A 19,630-nucleotide genomic window follows, 5' to 3' on the forward strand; every position below is an offset into this window, starting at 1 on the left:
ACAACTGGGGTCTGCCACTCCTATCATGGGAAAGTCGGACAAGCAGCAGTCAAAGCTCTCCTTTGATACGAAACGCCAAACGAAAAGTACGTCGGTGCCATTGGATACCGCATGGAAGGGGGAGCTGAGGCAAGTCATCCCATGGAGCACGTCCTCAAAGCAATGCAACAAAGCCTGCAAGACATCAATGGTAAGCTGGATTCCTTAACAAATCGGGTTGATAATATATCGACAAAGCTGGATAAGCAAGGTGAGCGTCTGGATGAGGCAGAGAAACGTATATCATCTGTGGAAGACAAGTCGCAAAATACAGCGCGCCAATGTGCGGATATGGAGAAAGTGATGGAGGCCCTCAAAACCAAGGTAGAGGACTTAGAAGCGAGGTCTCACCGCAACAACATCATAATCGCGGGAATCCCAGAATCCACCAATACTGGGCGAATGGAGGCATATGTGGAGGGTCTGCTGCGAGAGGTGTTCGATGCTAATCAGTTCTCGTCGGTCCTCATAGTGGAACGCGCCCATAGATCGTTGGCTCAGAGACCCCCACCAGGCGCCACGCCAAGACCTATAGTGGCCCGGCTCCTGAATTACAGAGACCGTGACGCCATATTACGTATGGCACGGGATAAGCAGCAAGTAACATATCAGGGCAACGAATTGGCGTTCTATCCGGACTTTACCATGACGGTACAACTGGCGCGCAAAGAATTCAATCCAGCGAAAAAAAGACTGAGGGAACTGGGGGTGGAGTATGCAATGCTCTATCCAGCTCGACTTAGGGTGACACAGGATGGCAAGTCGACGATTCTCCAAAGGCCGCACACGACTTTATTAAAAAGCTAGCTGGCCAACGCAGGGAGCGTAAGCACGCTGAACAGACCCGTGACTCCGAGTGAGACTCGCCAGAATGCTCTTCTAGTACGGGCCAGACAAACTTGAGCGGCAGGGTTGCTGTTACCGGCTCGAATTGGGGATGTAAGATACTGTGTGCTTACTGCGTTCTGCAGACGCTTCCTGTAAGGTCGGTATGCTTCAAATACTCTTCGGGGGATCTTTCTGGAATATCAGACAGGTAGCAACTAAGATAGTGTACTCTGCTACTAGACAATGACTGCCCGTCTGATGCCCTGCAACACTGTACGCAATGAGTAATAGTGTACACAACAAGTATATTTGACACTGTCGGCGATGGTGATCGGGGCTAGGAGAGGGAGTTGTCAATATGCTGAGTTGCGATGCAGTAAGACTCTGATGCACCTGTTTAGCTGTTGCTGAAGTGCATACACCAACCGTTATAAACTGTCACAGGCTACGCCGCACACCCTGCTCCTTTTACTTTACAACATATTCCAGACTGTGATATATGGGATTATGGTAGCATTGAGATAATTGCCCACTTCTGGGCACTATTGGATCTGCATATGTAACGTACGCCTGACCACATCCATGTTGTTGGATGGAGGCGTGTGCCCTCGGTGGTACCCTCAGGCGGGTGCTCCCCACAAAATGTTTTTGAGATGTTGTTTCTTCTGTTATGGACTTGTCTTTGGCAAAGTTGGGGTGCTGAAGTGGGTGGGGGGAGGACGGGGTGGGGGACTGTTATTCAGACTGTAGTGCGCGAGATACAGTGTAACTCTTCAGCAGAAGAATCGTATAAATGTGGTTACCAGCATTTTATACAGTCACAGATGATGTGTACCTGCAGGCGGCACGGTATTTGATTTTAGGCGATATTTCAATGTGTGCCTATGTCCGCAGCTAGATTACATCCAACCCAACTAAATCTAATGACGTGGAATGTTAGGGGGCTGAACAACCCGAAAAAAATACAGCAGGTATTTGCCTACTTTGATGGGCTGCATATTGACATAGCCTTACTTCAGGAAACTCACATTGCCCCGGACGCTAATAATACTATTGGACGAAAATGGGCGGAGGCGATATACAAGTCGTCCTACTCATCTTACGCTAGGGGGGTCCTTATGTTGGTAAAAAAGGGGACGCAACTCCAAATAGATAGTACAGTGTGGGATGAATTAGGGCGCTATGTTATCATAACAGGAAGACTCCGAGGTCAGCGTATAGCCTTTGTTAACACCTATGGCCCAAATGTAGATGACCCTGATTTCTTTAGAGAAATATGGCGTAAAATACATGAGTTGAAAGGCATGACTATATTCTGGGGTGGGGACCTTAACGCTGCTTTGTGCGACAACCTAGATAGATCAGGCACCTCTAGAGAACCACACCAGAGAGCTGTGGAAGTATTGCACAACATTATGAGGGAAGAGGGGCTACATGACATTTGGCGCACTCGTTACCCAGATAGGAGGGAGTCCACACACATTACAGCGGCTCACAATAGCTGGTCCCTTATAGACTATTGGTTAGGGACCAGTGAAGCACTGCTGTGGACTCGAAGTGTGAGGCATGTTCCTAGAACACTATCTGATCAGAATCCTGTGCTACTGTCTATAAGCATACCATATTATATGCCTCCATCATACACATGGCATTTTAACTCTAAAGCACTGCTAGACACCACGTTCACAGATACACTAAGTAAGGCCATAACTGAATACTTTGATTTGAATACACCCAGTAATGATGACCCTGGCCTATTGTGGGAGGCTTTTAAAGTGACGATCCGGGGAGTGTGCATCAGTTCCTGTGCTGGCATATTAAAGGATATACGTGAGCAGCTAAGTAAGAGGGGAAAATACTCTGCAAGCATTGGAGCGGGAATATGAAAGTACACAAGATGTCAAAATCCTGGAGGATATTAGGACCGTCCTCTCTGAATACCACACATATGCTGAAGATGAACTGAGGTATATCACGAAGCGTCAGGTAGCGCGTTCATATGGAGAGGGGGGGCAGGCCGGGTAAGGTATTGGCTGACAGGATACGCACAAGTAGACCACAACAGACCGTGCTAGCGATCAGGGATAAACAAGGAGTATTGCTGCAAGAAGCGCAGGGAATCTTGGCGGAATTTATGAGAACCTATGGGGAACTATATGCAGCGCGAAATACTGCTGGGGCGGCTGAAGTCCAGGAATACTTAGATGATATTGCGATTGCATGGCTATCCGATACACATAGGGAGTATTTATCCTTGCCCATCACTGTGGAGGAAGTCACGGCGGTTATTAACTCCCTCCCTAACGGAAAAGCCCCTGACCCCGACGGGTTCACATGCAAATTTTATAAGGCTTTTGCAGGACAGCTGGCACTTTACTTAGTTGAGATATATGGGGATGCGCACGACAAACAATTGCTCCCACCAACGTTAAGAGAAGCGGTGCTCATTGCACTTTTAAAGCCCGGCAAAGACCCAGAGAGTGGAGACTCATATAGGCCGCTGTCTCTTATAAACGTGGATACAAAAATATTGGCCAAACTTCTTGCTACTAGGCTACAGCCCCTAATGACAAGACTGGTATTACCAGATCAGTCTGGATTTATCCCGACCAGATCGACCACTCATAACAACAGGACATTGTTTGCGCTATCTCATTATTTAATCCGTAGTACTAAGGCTGTTGCGGTTCTCCTAGATGCGGCTAAAGCATTCGATTCCATTGAGTGGCCGTATTTACACACCATTTTGCGCCGCATGGGATTTCCACCTATTTTCTTACGATGGGTGCAGACATTATATGCGGACCCTACGGCACGAATCAGAGTGAACAGGTACGCATCCGATGCCTTCCCAATAGCTAGGGGGACGAGGCAGGGTTGCCCGCTGTCCCCATTGTTATTCGTGCTAGCTCTTGAGCCCCTTGCCTGTAAGATACGGCAAGGTCATCATTACTCGGCGCTCCAATTCCCGCAAAGGCCGCTGCACATATCACTTTACGCGGATGACATGATGTTATACGTGCGGGATCCGGAGACGAATTTGGCCCCATTGCTGATGGAATATATTCATTTTGGTCAGCATTCAGGATTGCAAATTAATTGGTCCAAATCTCTAATAATACCACTAACAGACTCCATGGTCCCACACCCAACTGATTTTCCACTGGAATGGCAATCGGAGCCGGTCAAATATCTGGGAGTTTGGTTCCACTGGGACCCAGAGGTGGTGCTCCGCTAGAACTATGGCAGGGCAATTGATACCATGGAAGACAAAATAGGGCGATGGATTCAATTGCCCTTGACGTTAGCCGATCACTTAGCTATTGTCAAAATGGTTATACTACCGACATTTTTATATCTGTTCAATAACATCCCAATTACTCCCCCAGCACAGGTTTTCAAACGAATCTCCACCATGGTGACAAAGCTGATTTGAGCTGGCAAGCAAGCCCGCATCAAATTACATACCCTCACATTGCCTTACGCACGTGGTGGGTTCACGGTTCCGGACTTTCTGCTGTATTTTCTGTGCACGCAAGCTCAATTTGCGCATTACTGGTATCATAATGTCCTGTCGTCTCCCTCATGTTGCCATAGAAGAAGGGGATGCACTTCCAATTCCATTGAAAGCCATCATCACGCATCGTACGTCTCCACTCCACAGCCGAGACATTAACTCAAAAGATGCAACAGTTGCTGCATGGCATAGAATGGGGAAATAAGCAAGCAAATACCCGTTATCACTGCCATTGTTATATCATCCTGAGCCGTCCGTTACGCAAGAGCAAGTGGGTCAGAAACATCTGCAACAGGCAGGTATAGATAAGATGGGGGACCTTTATTGTAATGGAGTTTTCAGAAGGCTCACTGATCTCTTACCCTGAGGAGCCATCACAGATGTCCACTCTACAGTGGGTATTCACTACACCCAACAATAAACATATGGTATCTAATCTGTACACTAAACTACAGGAAGATATAGATAGCAAGACAACTCAGGCGATGGGGAAATGGAATGCAGTTCTTGATGTCCCACTCACAGAGGAGGAATGGTCCGCGGCGTGCGCTGTAACTAGTTTACTTACGCCTAACGGTAATCTGAAAATGGTACACTATAAATACCTCCACCAAACATGCTACACACCAGCCAGGCTGTATGCATATGGCCTACGCTCAGAGGCGACCTGTAAGCTCTGTAAGGCAGATGGTGCTGATTTTCTGCATCTGGCATGGGGCTGTGCAGAGGTGCATGAATACTGGCTTAATGTTACTACGACACTGGGAAAAATGGTGGGTGGAAATATCAATTGTACTTCTCGCACATGTTTGTTAGGCCTTGTTCAGAAAATGCAGGCTCGTAAGCATTGTGCTGTTGCTTTATTAGTGGCAAAACGTAGAGTCTCTTTGTGCTGGGATAGTAAGGCGTTTCCAACGCTTCGACAATGGCTTCGTGACCTGATGTACTGTAAGGACATGCTCCACACCTACATTGACGAACTGCCCACTGGTGCCAAACCCAAAGACTAATGGGCATACCTAACTGACTATCTACAAATATGTCCAATGGACTAATTAGATCTCATGCCACACCTGGGGTATATGTGGCTTGCTGGTCAATTGCCGGATTTGTCGACACTGTAAGACGAATGTTGTTATGCTATTTTTCTGGTTTTGTATACTGTACAATTTTGAAATGCCAATAAAATAAATTATAGTGACTGTTTTGATGGTGTGTAAGTGGCAGAACAAAGATAGTCACATTGTTTGTATTTCTTCTGGAGTATAATTGTTTTTTTCCCCCACAGTTCCCCAAGGAATGCTTCCTCCATTTCCTCCTGGCATGTTTCCAATGTGGCCTCCCATGGGACCTTTTCCACCAGTTCACGGTGTGCAAGTTCCCAACAACCCACCAGATGCGGATTCTGCCACAGCTGCACCCACTACTACAGGTACACATACTGCTTCTTGCTGCAGTTCTACTACTGCAAAGAAGCATCTTTGTCTTCATTGTCACATGCTTAGTGGTTTCCTCCAAGTTGTTGCAAAAATGAATCTCGTAAATGTTTTTGTGAAATAATAAGATGTAATATCAATGTCAAGTGGTAAGTATTGAAGTCTGCTGGGCCCTGTGTTGTGTTCCTTGAATCGTGTTGCTCCTCTTCGCAGACTCTGCTCTCCTCCTAGTGCAGGCAGATAGGTCCTTCTACTCTTGAAGGTTAAACAGCAAGTCAAGCCCTCTCGCTTCCCATAGTTTGGCCAAGTCTGGATGGATAGTGCACAGCTTCTACTTCTGATCGAACAGTCTTCCTTCCATGCACTGGTGAACCAAGTACTGGCTGAGTGACAAGTGAACCAAGTACTGGCTGAGTGGGCTAGTGCCCAAACTCCTTTGGTGGCCAAGGTTGCTTGCCAGAGCCAACCAGAAAGTCTGCAGTTTTTGCTAGTTCAGTTGCTTCTCCTTCTGTGGGAGGGCATATCCTTCTTGGTGTTCTATATTTGTGGCCTCGCTGAGACCACTTTCAGCTGCCTCTGGTACCATGTTCATCCACCATGTCTGTGGGATGCCTTCAATCAATCAATTAATCAGAGTACTTCGAAAGCGCGCTACTTAAGTGTGAGGGTCTGTCTCAAGGCGCGGGGGGGGGGGGGGTGCCGCTACTGCTCTTGAGGTCTTGAGTCTTCTGAAGGCGAGTAGGTCTTGGGTCTGCCGTAGGTGGGTAGGGAGGGTGTTCCAGGTCTTGGCGGCGAGGTAGGAGTAGGATCTGCTGCCGGAGGTCGTTCGTTGGATGCGGGGGACAGTGGCGAGGGCGAGGCTGGCGGAGCGGAGCTGGCGGGTGGGGGTGTAGAAGCTGAGTCTGCTGTTCAGGTAGGCTGGTCCGGCATTGTGGAGTTCTTTGTCTGCGTGGTTAAGGAGCTTGAAGGTGATCCTCTTGTTGACGGGGAGCCAGTGTAGGTCTCTCAGGTGGGGGGGTGATGTGGCTGTGGCGGGGGACATTGACGATCAGTCGGGCTGAGGCGTTTTGGATGATTTGTAGTCGTCGTAGATGTTTGGCTGGGATTCCTGCGTAGAGTGCGTTGCTGTAGTCCAGTCTGCTGCTGACGAGGGCCTGTGTCACCGTTCTTTCTTGCAAGGGGAAATTACCAAAACACAGGAAACTGGGTAGCGGTGAGGTTTTGTTCTGGCAGGTAGAACCTGCACTAAGACAGAATCTCCGCTGGATCTCTTCCCTGCCCAACAGGTACATTTGTTTTGTATAAGGGGACAGGGGAATGTGTATTTCCATGCTGGAATGTCTGATCTGAACATTACCATCCAGGTACAAAGTAGACCACGTTGTGCTGCACTAACACAGCGTTCACAGATTAATTTATACAGACAAACTCAAACCCACTAGACTGTTTACTGCCATCCTGTGTACATGCTCAGCACATAGTGAAGCATAATGACCCCAGTTGTGGTGGCTTTCATAAGAGAACGGGAAGTTAGTCTTCCCACATGGATATAGAAAATAAATATATTTCCAAATCCATCATTCACCACCACATGGCCATGGTTGAGATGGTAGTAGACATTCCCACTCAAATAGCTCTGATACTGAAAAAAAGTGTACATTAAAGTTGGAGCCTCAGTGGTTTCAAATAATTATTGGGCTCAATGATAGAAGAGCGCAAAAGGCTCATCTATAACCGTGCAAGAGCAGGGTGCCACAGCTTAAACAAGGGTATGCAGAGGACTTACCTCAATAGTGTATCTGGCTTAAAATGTTTGAGTCGCCAATATTTTGAGACCGATTGCTTGCCATTTAGCAGTAGGGATAAAATTGTTTGGTTAACTCCCGTTTCTCCATTATTTTCTCAAGTAAGGACATGGGGCCTAATGAGAGGGTTTTCAATCTGACCCTTTTGGAGGGACAATCTGGATATTTCTGATAAAATCTGTATCTTTGCTAGAAATCACCTTTATCTTGCCTGTGTCCCTTGATTATTTTGTTTTATGGACTTGGATTGCTGGCATTTTTCCTCGAGAGGCTGATAAACTGTTTTCAAATACTGTTTTTCAGTAATCATCATAGAGATGAGAGTATATGCCTTTATTGCAAGTATGACTAAGGTGTTATCAAACTGTGCAGCAGATATTAAGGTCAAATGCCTCCTGTGGATCACCATTATAATAAATGGGGTTAACCCAATTATAGTCCTTGGACCTGGGTAATGATTGGTACGAAAAACAGTGGTCCTGGACCTATTTTTTTTTTAGCATACATTTCTTTTTAGAAACAGTGGTTGCTCAAACAAAGATTTAGAGCATTCAAAGATTAGCTTGCAGTTACTTGAAAACTGAATTATTAAAGATACTGATGTGCAACAACAATTGATTTATAAGAAAGGCATATATTTATTAATCACAAAATCAACATACGATGATTGTTCAACTTCATCAAGGTACTCATTAAAAGGAGAATAGTTAGGGTGCAGGTTGCTCCGAAAGAACGTGCAAAGAGAGGTGCTCTGGTGTTTTGTGAATAAGAGAAGGAAGGGGGAATAGTGCCCAAGTTAAGTTACAAGGTACAAATTCATACAATTACAAACTAAAATGATTGATAACCAATAATCAATCTTGTACAATTGGTTTGAACAGTAGATTTACAATGAAGAGGTGTATCTTCTTTCGCTGGGCAGGGGCTGTTTCCTTTTGTTGCCCCACCCCCCTTTTGTTTCCCCTGCCCAGCGAAAGAAGATACACCTCTTCATTGTAAATCTACTGTTCAAACCAATTGTACAATGTACCTCTTATTCACAATACACCAGAGCATCTCTCTTTGCAAGTCGTATGTTGATTTTGTGATTAATAAATAGATGCCTTTCTTCGAAATCAATTGTTGTTGCACATCAGTATCTTTATTAATACAGTTTTCAAATAACTGCGAGCTAATCTTTGAATGTTCTAAATCTTGATGTGGATCACAGCATGTGTGACACAAACAGATCAAACCAGAGTGTGGGTTTGTAATCCAAACGGTTTTTTTGAGCTGTACAGTGATAAGTCCGACATTAAGTAAGTGGGCTTTTATGATGCTTCGTACTAGTAAGGAACATCTGCATATTGTTCAGGTTTAAAATATGTAATCGACTTTTCCTTTCTGAAAGAGGAACTTCTGGAAATTGTTTTCTGACTTTTAAGCATCCAGTTTGAAATACATTACTGGCATTTGTTAACTGGCTGGGTTTTTTAGAGAGCATTTCTCTCCAGCCAAGAAATGTTTTAAATGGCCGACTGACTGGAAGCTCTCCCAAGGCTACTGTCTTCAGGGCAGCCTCCTTCCTGTTTGGCTGCTATCAAAGTGGTTTATTTCATTAGAGGCCTGTAAAACAAAGAAGTGACAGTTTGCCTTATGTTTTGGAAACCTGGTGACAAAGAAAATTTGACATTTTCCACCAGTTGGCCATACCAAGGAGTATCATATCCTGCCTTTTGTCACAGGTGATGTCAAAGGCGAACATCCCCACTGGATGCTTTTGAAGTGATAGGATCCTTCAGACCACCAGTAGCCTTGTTTCATGGTGGAGATGCCCCATGTATGACTAAAATAGAAGAGTGTGGATTCTTTGATAATAAAAGGGCTGAGAGGGGTCACCCAGTGCAGAGCTAGCAAGCGGGGGGAGGGAAATGTAGAAATTTGTCTCTGAGGCAGTTATTGCCTTTTTTTGTTTAACCAGTCTTTTTATTGGTATTTTTCAATACAGAACTCAAAACTTTTAAGTGGTATAGCGCCATTATAGCAGTTTCACAAGATGCCATCAGTGCCAGAGTCTATTCTAAATCGTTTAATTGACTGAAGTCATGCTCCCATTTGTATAAGGCGGAAAAAATATGACCACACTTTGGCAGTTGAAACATGACTAATTTGGCTTCTAGAGGATTGTAATCCGGTATATCTGTATTTGTCAACACAAATACTGTAAGTACATGGTGCAGCTGTCAATACTTCAAGAATTGGGGCGGCTCTAAACCGAATTAATGTTGCATATTTTCAAATAATTTCAGGGCATTAAATGTAAGTACTTTGCCCAGCGATGATATACCCAAGTGCTCCCATGCCTGGAAGTCCTCCAAAACGTGTATTCGAGGGAGTTAGTACCACACTACAATGGAGTCCCACCTGTAAGTTTGTTATTCCCATTTGATTTGCTTAAGTAATACTCTCTATGTGGCTAAGACGCTCCTAGAGGCAGGAGGTTCATGCGCTGGTAATTTTCCCCCAGAAATATAGTTCATGGGGGGTTCTTTACCACTGCCCATAGCTCAGGTCTGTATACCGGAGCATCAGCCGGTCCATTTATCTAGTCATTTAACACCAGAAGGTGAGTAGCCGTATAATATGGTGCTGCATCACCCATGAAAAGCCCCCCCATCGTATGTTGATTTGCATTTATGAAAGGCAACCCAAGGAGGGACCTCCAACCCATAGAAAGGTTTTCAATAGTTTAGTAAAGGAACTAAGAGTGGTGTTGGGCAGATAGAACAGATTAATCTGGGTGGGTGTGTTTTAGTTAGTTAGTTACCTACTGTTGGTCGCCAGTAGGTAGGTAGTTATATTTAGGACGGAGTTTCCATCAAAAAGGTGATTTTTAGTTGCCTATATCTTTGGAGCCAGTAATGAATCTTCATGAAAGCATTTGCCCGGTTCTTCAGATGGTGTCTGGAAAGTTTTGGGGTGTTTTGTATAGCGGGGGCTGAGAAAAGGGTGGGTGGGTCCCAAAACGCGTTTTCCCCATGTTAATTTGCATAGGACCTTTGAACATGACTACGGCCCAAACCGCTGGATAGAATTACACCACATTTGGCAGGAAGCTAGTTCTTGGTATGCAGATCGTGCTTTTTGTGATTTGGTGTAAATTCGTTCTGTACTTTGGGAGATATTTACTGGAAAATAACTTTGTATATATAGGGACGCGGATCCAACAGTCCCTGTGCTATAATCTGATTGCCTGCCAACACTTCATCCAGGAAGTGTTGGCAGCGCCTCATGGACACCCTCCCCTCCCCCCATCAATTTTTTTGATTGGGTGTGGGTTGCGTGCCCCCCCTTCCTTGGGGCAGACCCTCATACAAGGAGGGGGCTGCGCGGCCCCCATTCCTTTAGCCAATGGCTGAAGGGCCGGCTCCTGCTTTGTCCCGAGGTGCCTACCCCCAAGACATAGCTGTTTGTTGTAGCTTGATGGGAGCTTTACCACTCCTGCCAAGCCACAGCAAACGCTCTGCTTCCAGCCAGTGAGAGCTTTGAAAATGCTCTTCCTTGCTGGAAATGGAGCAGAATTGCTTACAAGGCACTGTCTTTCCAGCAGCTCCCTGTGTACGAAAGCAATACCGGCTCCCACAGGAAGCGCGGAGCCAATAGGGACTGCGGGGGCATTCCGGCTCCACCTGCGGTCCCAGTGGAGACTGGAGACTGGGTGCCCTGGGGGCACCCAGCAGACATGGCTGGGCCCCAGGGGATGGGATCCCAGGGCCAAAATTGGCCCATGGAGGCTCCCCTCCTCTATTTAGAAAAGGGCAGGCTCTGGGGAATGGGGTCTCCGGGGCTGAAATCTGCCCGAGGATAGGGGCCAAAATCGGCCCGGGAGTGCAAATGAGACCCCCGCCAATACCATTCCACAAATGCCTTCCCCTGTGGATGGGGTGCTCGGGGCCTAAAGTAGCCCAGGGAAGGAGGGGCCACGCAGCCCTACTTCCCTCATAAAACAAAAAAATTTTTTTTTTAAGTGACAGCCCAGGCAAGTCGCCAGAGGCCCTGCCCCCTTTCACCACCACTTTGCAAACGTGCCTCCTGTAGTACTACTAGTTAGGGGATGAAGCCCCCTTCGATGTTGAGGGTGTTGGGGGGCCAACAAGCCCTCCTGTTACCTCCAATAAGTCCCACACAGCAGGATTACTGAGAGTTCGTCCGAGGCCACACACCCTTTCTCCTTCACTCTGAAAACGCGCGTCCTGGTGCACTACTGGTTGGGGGATGCAGTTCCCTTGGCTGCTGAGGGTCCTTGGGAGAGCCAATAAGCTCTCCTGTTGCCTCCAGTAAGTCCCACACAGCGGGATTGCTGAGAGATCTTCGGAGGCCACGCCCCTTTTCTCCACCACTCTGCAAATGCACCTCTTGGTGCACCACTGGTTGGGGGATGAAGTCCTCTTGGATTCTGCGGGTCCTTGGGGGCCAAGACACCCTCCTGTTATCTCTAGTAAATCTGACACAGCAGGATTCTTGAGAGCTGGTCGGAGGCCCGCCCCCTTTCTCCACCACTCTGCAAATGCAACTAGTATTTAAAAAAAAGTACAAATTCATTAAAAAAAGAGAAAGGTTGCAGAGACGTTATAGTGAGGTTCAGATTTCACTTGTGCAAAACCATAGAATATCAGCAGTTCTAGTTACCTGAGCTAACTATAACTTATGCCCCCTCAATGCACTGCTTATGACCCCGCATATTAATCACTCATGACATGGTCAGTAGCATCACTCATGACATCAGCCACAGAACCACTCACCCCCATACAACCTCTTGTATACCCACGCACATTCCCACATAACCACTCACCTATGCATCCACAGACCCATACCAGTACTCCCACACCCACCCACTCATTCCTCCATTGAGCAACTCACTCACCCACCCCACCCACACACCCCAACCCACCCACACACCCCACCCCACTCCCCCCACACCCCACCCCCCAAACCCCCCCCAAAACCCACCCCCCCTTCCCAAACCCACCCACCCAAGCACCACCCATCCCCCTCCCACCCACCCATCCCCCCTCCCACCCACCCCACCCCCCTTTCTCCCTCCCACCCACCCCCCTTTCTCCCTCCCACCCACCCACCCACCCACCCCTTCCTTCCTCCCCTCCACCCACCCACCCCTTCCTTCCTCCCTCCCACCCACCCCTTCCTTCCTCCTCCCTCCCACCCACCCCTTCCTTCCTCCCTCCCTCCCCCCACCCCTTCCTTCCTCCCTCCCACCCCACCCACCCACCCCTTCCTTCCTCCCTCCCACCCACCCACCCACCCCTTCCTTCCTCCCTCCCTCCCTCCCACCCACCCCACCCACCCACCCCTTCCTTCCTCCCTCCCACCCACCCCTTCCTTCCTCCCTCCCACCCACCCCTTCCTTCTTCCTCCACCCACCCACCCACCCTTCCTTCCTTCCTCCCACCCACCCACCCACCCCTTCCTTCCTTTCCTCCCACCCACCCACCCACCCCCACCCCTTCCTTCCTCCCTCCCACCCATCCCTCCCTCCCTCCCACCCACCCACCCCTTCCTCCCTCCCTCCCACCCACCCACCCCTTCCTACCCTCCCTCCTCGCCACCCACCCACCCCTTCCTCCCTCCCTCCCTCCCACCCACCCACCCACCCACCCTTCCTCCCTCCCACCCACCCACCCACCCACCCCACCCACCCACCCCTTCCTCCCTCCCACCCACCCACCCACCCCTTCCTCCCTCCCACCCACCCACCCACCCCTTCCTCCCTCCCACCCACCCACCCACCCCTTCCTCCCTCCCACCCACCCACCCACCCCTTCCTCCCTCCCACCCACCCACCCCTTCCTCCCTCCCACCCACCCACCCCTTCCTCCCTCCCTCCCACCCCCCCACCCCTTCCTCCCTCCCTCCCACCCCTTCCTCCCTCCCTCCCTCCCACCCTCCCTCCCACCCCTTCCTCCCTCCCTCCCACCCACCCACCCACCCACCCCTTCCTCCCTCCCTCCCACCCACCCACCCACCCACCCCTTCCTCCCTCCCTCCCACCCACCCACCCTCCCACCCACCCACCCCTTCCTCCCTCCCTCCCACCCACCCACCCACCCCTTCCTCCCTCCCTCCCACCCACCCACCCACCCCTTCCTCCCTCCCTCCCACCCACCCACCCCTTCCTCCCTCCCTCCCACCCACCCACCCCTTCCTCCCTCCCTCCCTCCCACCCACCCACCCACCCACCCACCCACCCCTTCCTCCCACCCACCCACCCACCCACCCACCCCTCCCTCCCTCCCTCCCTCCCACCCACCCACCCCTTCCTCCCTCCCTCCCTCCCACCCACCCACCCACCCCTTCCTCCCTCCCTCCCTCCCACCCACCCACCCCTTCCTTCCTCCCTCCCACCCACCCACCCACCCCTTCCTCCCTCCCACCCACCCACCCACCCCTTCCTCCCTCCCACCCACCCCTCCCTCCCACCCACCCACCCACCCCTTCCTCCCTCCCTCCCACCCACCCACCCACCCCTTCCTCCCTCCCTCCCTCCCACCCACCCACCCACCCCTTCCTCCCTCCCTCCCTCCCACCCACCCACCCACCCCTTCCTCCCTCCCTCCCTCCCTCCCACCCCTTCCTCCCTCCCTCCCTCCCACCCTCCCACCCACCCACCCACCCCTTCCTCCCTCCCACCCACCCACCCACCCACCCCTTCCTCCCTCCCTCCCACCCACCCCTTCCTCCCTCCCTCCCACCCACCCCTTCCTCCCTCCCTAAATCCCACCCACCCCTTCCTCCCTCCCTAAATCCCACAAAACCACCCCTTCCTCCCTCCCTCCCTCCCACCCACCCCTTCCTCCCTTCCTCCCACCCACCCACCCCTTCCACCCACCCCTTCCTCCTCCCACCCACCCCTTCCTCCCTCCCTCCCTCCCTCCCTCCCTCCCACCCACCCACCCCTTCCTCCCTCCCTCCCACCCACCCACCCCTTCCTCCCTCCCTCCCTCCCTTCCTCCCTCCCACCCCTTCCTCCCTCCCTTCCTCCCACCCACCCACCCCTTCCTCCCTCCCTTCCTCCCACCCACCCACCCCTTCCTCCCTCCCTTCCTCCCACCCACCCACCCCTTCCTCCCTCCCACCCACCCACCCACCCACCCACCCCTTCCTCCCTCCCTCCCACCCCCCCACCCCTTCCTCCCTCCCTCCCACCCCCCCACCCCTTCCTCCCTCCCTCCCACCCACCCACCCCTTCCTCCCTCCCTCCCTCCCACCAACCCACCCCTTCCTCCCTCCCTCCCACCCACCCCTTCCTCCCACCCACCCCTTCCTCCCACCCTCCCACCCACCCCTTCCTCCCTCCCTCCCACCCACCCCTTCCTCCCTCCCTCCCTCCCTCCCTCCCACCCACCCACCCACCCCTTCCTCCCTCCATCCCACCCACCCACCCACCCCTTCCTCCCTCCATCCCACCCACCCACCCCTTCCTCCCTCCATCCCACCCACCCACCCCTTCCTCCCTCCATCCCACCCACCCACCCACCCCTTCCTCCCTTCCTCCCACCCACCCACCCACCCCTTCCTCCCTTCCTCCCTCCCTCCCACCCACCCACCCCCTTCCTCCCTCCCTCCCTCCCACCCACCCACCCCTTCCTCCCTCCCTCCCACCCACCCACCCACCCCTTCCTCCCTCCCTCCCTCCCACCCACCCACCCCTTCCTCCCTCCCTCCCTCCCACCCACCACCCCTTCCTCCCTCCCTCCCACCCACCCACCCCTTCCTCCCTCCCTCCCACCCACCCACCCCTTCCTCCTCCCTCCCACCCACCCACCCCTTCCTCCCCTCCCTCCCACCCACCCACCCCTTCCTCCCTCCCTCCCTCCCACCCACCCACCCCTTCCTCCCTCCCTCCCACCCACCCACCCACCCCTTCCTCCCTCCCTCCCACCCACCCACCCCTTCCTCCCTCCCTCCCACCCACCCACCCCTTCCTCCCTCCCACCCACCCACCCCTTCCTCCCTCCCTCCCACCCACCCCTTCCTCCCTCCCTCCCACCCACCCACCCCTTCCTCCTTCCCTCCCTCCCACCCACCCCTTCCTCCTTCCCTCCCACCCACCCACCCACCCCTTCCTCCCTCCCTCCCACCCACCCACCCACCCCTTCCTCCCTCCCTCCCACCCACCCACCCACCCCTTCCTCCCTCCCTCCCACCCACCCACCCACCCACCCACCCCTTCCTCCCTCCCTCCCACCCACCCACCCACCCCTTCCTCCCTCCCTCCCACCCACCCACCCACCCCTTCCTCCCTCCCACCCACCCCTTCCTCCCACCCACCCACCCCTTCCTCCCTCCCTCCCACCCACCCCTTCCTCCCTTCCTCCCTCCCACCCACCCACCCACCCCTTCCTCCCTCCCACCCACCCACCCACCCCTTCCTCCCTCCCTCCCACCCACCCACCCCTTCCTTCCTCCCTCCCTCCCACCCACCCCTTCCTCCCTCCCTCCCACCCACCCACCCACCCCTTTCTCCCTTCCTCCCTCCCTCCCACCCACCCCTTTCTCCCTTCCTCCCTCCCACCCACCCACCCCTTTCTCCCTTCCTCCCTCCCACCCACCCACCCCTTTCTCCCTTCCTCCCTCCCACCCACCCACCCCTTTCTCCCTTCCTCCCTCCCACCCACCCACCCCTTTCTCCCTTCCTCCCTCCCACCCACCCACCCCTTTCTCCCTTCCTCCCTCCCACCCACCCACCCCTTTCTCCCTTCCTCCCTCCCACCCACCCACCCCTTTCTCCCTTCCTCCCTCCCACCCACCCACCCCTTTCTCCCTTCCTCCCTCCCACCCACCCACCCCTTTCTCCCTTCCCTCCCACCCACCCCCTCTCCCTTCCTCCCTCCCACCCACCCCTTTCTCCCTCCCACCCACCCCTTTCTCCCTCCCACCCTCCCTCCCACCCACCCCTTCCTCCCTCCCTCCCACCCACCCACCCCTTCCTCCCTCCCTCCCACCCACCCACCCCTTCCTCCCTCCCACCCACCCACCCACCCCTTCCTCCCTCCCACCCACCCACCCACCCCTTCCTCCCTCCCACCCTCCCACCCACCCCACCCTCCCACCCACCCCTCCCTCCCTCCCACCCTCCCACCCACCCCTCCCTCCCACCCACCCACCCCCTCACCCCCCCTTCCTCCCTCACCCCCCCTTCCTCCCTCACCCCCCCTTCCTCCCACCCACCCACCCCCCCTTCCTCCCTCCCTCACCCCCCTTCCTCCCACCCACCCACCCCCCCTTCCTCCCCTCCCTCCCACCCACCCCCCACCCCCCCTTCCTCCCTCCCTCCCTCCCACCCACCCACCCACCCCTTCCTCCCTCCCTCCCACCCACCCACCCACCCCTTCCTCCCTCCCTCCCACCCACCCCTTCCTCCCTCCCTCCCACCCACCCACCCCTTCCTCCCTCCCTCCCACCCACCCACCCCTTCCTCCCTCCCTCCCACCCACCCACTCCTCCCTCCCTCCCACCCACCCACCGACCCCTTCCCCCCTCCCTCCCACCCACCCCTCCCACCCACCCACCCACCCCTCCCTCCCACCCCCCCCCTTCCTTCCTCTCACCCTCCCACCCCCCCCCCCTTCCTCCCTCCCAACCAACCAACCACCTGCCCTCCCTCCCTCCCACCCACCCACCCCTTCCTCCCTCCCACCCACCCCTTCCTCCCTACCACCCACCCACCCCTTCCTCCTGTCCCACCCGCCCACCCCTTCCTCCCTCCCTCCCACCCCTTCCTCCCTCCCTCCCACCCATTCCTCCCTCCCTCCCTCCCTCCCACCCACCCCTTCCTCCCTCCCTCCCACCCACCCCTTCCTCCCTCCCTCCCACCCACCCCTTCCTCCCTCCCTCCCACCCACCCACCCCTTCCTCCCTCCCTCCCACCCACCCACCCCTTCCTCCCTCCCTCCCACCCACCCACCCCTTCCTCCCTCCCTCCCTCCCACCCACCCCTTCCTCCCTCCCTCCCTCCCACCCACCCCTTCCTCCCTCCCTCCCTCCCACCCACCCCTTCCTCCCTCCCACCACCCCTTCCTCCCTCCCTCCCTCCCACCCACCCCTTCCTCCCTCCCTCCCACCCACCCCTTCCTCCCTCCCTCCCACCCACCCCTTCCTCCCTCCCTCCCACCCACCCACCCCTTCCTCCCTCCCTCCCACCCACCCCTTCCTCCCTCCCTCCCTCCCACCCACCCCTTCCTCCCTCCCTCCCTCCCTCCCACCCTCCCACCCACCCCTTCCTCCCTCCCTCCCACCCCTTCCCTCCTCCCTCCCACCCCTTCCTCCCTCCCTCCCACCCACCCCTTTCCCCCTCCCTCCCACCCACCCCTTTCCCCCTCCCTCCCACCCACCCCTTTCCCCCTCCCTCCCACCCACCCCTTTCCCCCTCCCACCCACCCACCCCTTTCCCCCTCCCACCCACCCACCCCTTTCCCCCTCCCACCCACCCACCCCTTTCCCCCTCCCACCCACCCCTTTCCCCCTCCCACCCACCCCTTTCCCCCTCCCACCCACCCACCCCTTCCTCCCTCCCACCCACCCCTTTCCCCCTCCCACCCACCCACCCCTTCCTCCCTCCCACCCACCCACCCCTTCCTCCCTCCCACCCACCCACCCCTTCCTCCCTCCCTCCCACCCACCCATTCCTTCCTCCCTCTCTCCCTCCCACCCACCCATTCCTTCCTCCCTCTCTCCCCTTTCCCCCCTCCCACCCACCCACCCCTTTCCCCCTCCCACCCACCCACCCCTTTCCCCCTCCCACCCACCCACCCCTTTCCCCCTCCCACCCACCCACCCCTTTCCCCTCCCACCCACCCACCCCTTTCCCCCTCCCACCCACCCACCCCTTTCCCCCTCCCACCCACCCACCCCTTCCTCCCTCCCACCCACCCATTCCTTCCTCCCTCTCTCCCTCCCTCCCACCCACCCATTCCTTCCTCCCTCTCTTCCACCCACCCACCCCCCTTCCTCCCTCCCTCCCACCCACCCACCCCCCCTTCCTCCCTCCCTCCCACCCCCCCTTCCTCCCACCCCCCCTTCCTCCCTCCCACCCACCCCCCCTTCCTCCCTCCCACCCACCCCCCCTTCCTCCCTCCCACCCACCCCCCCTTCCTCCCTCCCACCCACCCCCCTTCCTCCCTCCCACCCACCCCCCTTCCTCCCTCCCACCCACCCCCCTTCCTCCCTCCCACCCACCCCCCTTCCTCCCTCCCACCCACCCCCCCTCCCTCCCTCCCACCCCCCCCCTTCCTCCCTCCCTCCCTCCCACCCACCCCCCTTCCTCCCTCCCTCCCTCCCTCCCACCCACCCCCCTTCCTCCCTCCCTCCCTCCCACCCACCCCCCCTTCCTCCCTCCCACCCACCCCCCCTTCTTCCCACCCCCCCACCCCCCCTTCCTTCCTCCCTCCCACCCACCCACCCCCCCCTTCCTCCCTCTCTCCCACCCACCCACCCCCCCTTCCTCCCTCTCTCCCACCCACCCACCCCCCTTCCTCCCTCCCTCCCACCCCCCCTTCCTCCCTCCCACCCACCCCCCCTTCCTCCCTCCCTCCCACCCACCCCCCCTTTCCTCCCTCCCTCCCACCCACCCCTCCCTCCCACCCCTTCCTCCCTCCCTCCCTCCCACCCCTTCCTCCCTCCCACCCACTCCTCCCTCCCACCCACCCACCCACCCCTTCCTCCCTCCTACCCACCCACCCCTTCCTCCCTCCTACCCACCCCCCCTTCCTCCCTCCTACCCACCCCCCCTTCCTCCCTCCCACCCTCCCACCCACCCCCCTTCCACCCTCCCACCCAACCCTTCCTCCCTCCCTCCCACCCAACCCATTTCCTCCCTCCCTCCCTCCCTCCCACCCAACCCATTTCCTCCCTCCCTCCCTCCCTCCCACCCAACCCATTTCCTCCCTCCCTCCCACCCACCCACCCCCCCTTCCTCCCTCCCACCCACCCACCCCCCCTTCCTCCCT

General features: G+C 55.5%; 1 protein-coding gene across 2 annotated transcripts in view; it reads left to right on the forward strand.

Moving 5' to 3' along the window:
* The window catches only part of SYVN1 (synoviolin 1), a 255,107-nt gene that overhangs the window by 133,015 nt on the left and 102,462 nt on the right, over positions 1 to 19,630 (forward strand). For both annotated transcript variants that reach the window (XM_085625760.1, XM_085625761.1), the window contains exon 12: positions 5,673 to 5,816. In XM_085625760.1, coding sequence (XP_085481886.1) covers positions 5,673 to 5,816 — 144 coding nt within the window. The remainder of the gene's footprint in view (positions 1 to 5,672; positions 5,817 to 19,630) is intronic.

This window comes from Triturus cristatus, chromosome 9 (assembly GCF_964204655.1).
Source record: "Triturus cristatus chromosome 9, aTriCri1.1, whole genome shotgun sequence".
NCBI lineage: Eukaryota > Metazoa > Chordata > Amphibia > Caudata > Salamandridae > Triturus > Triturus cristatus.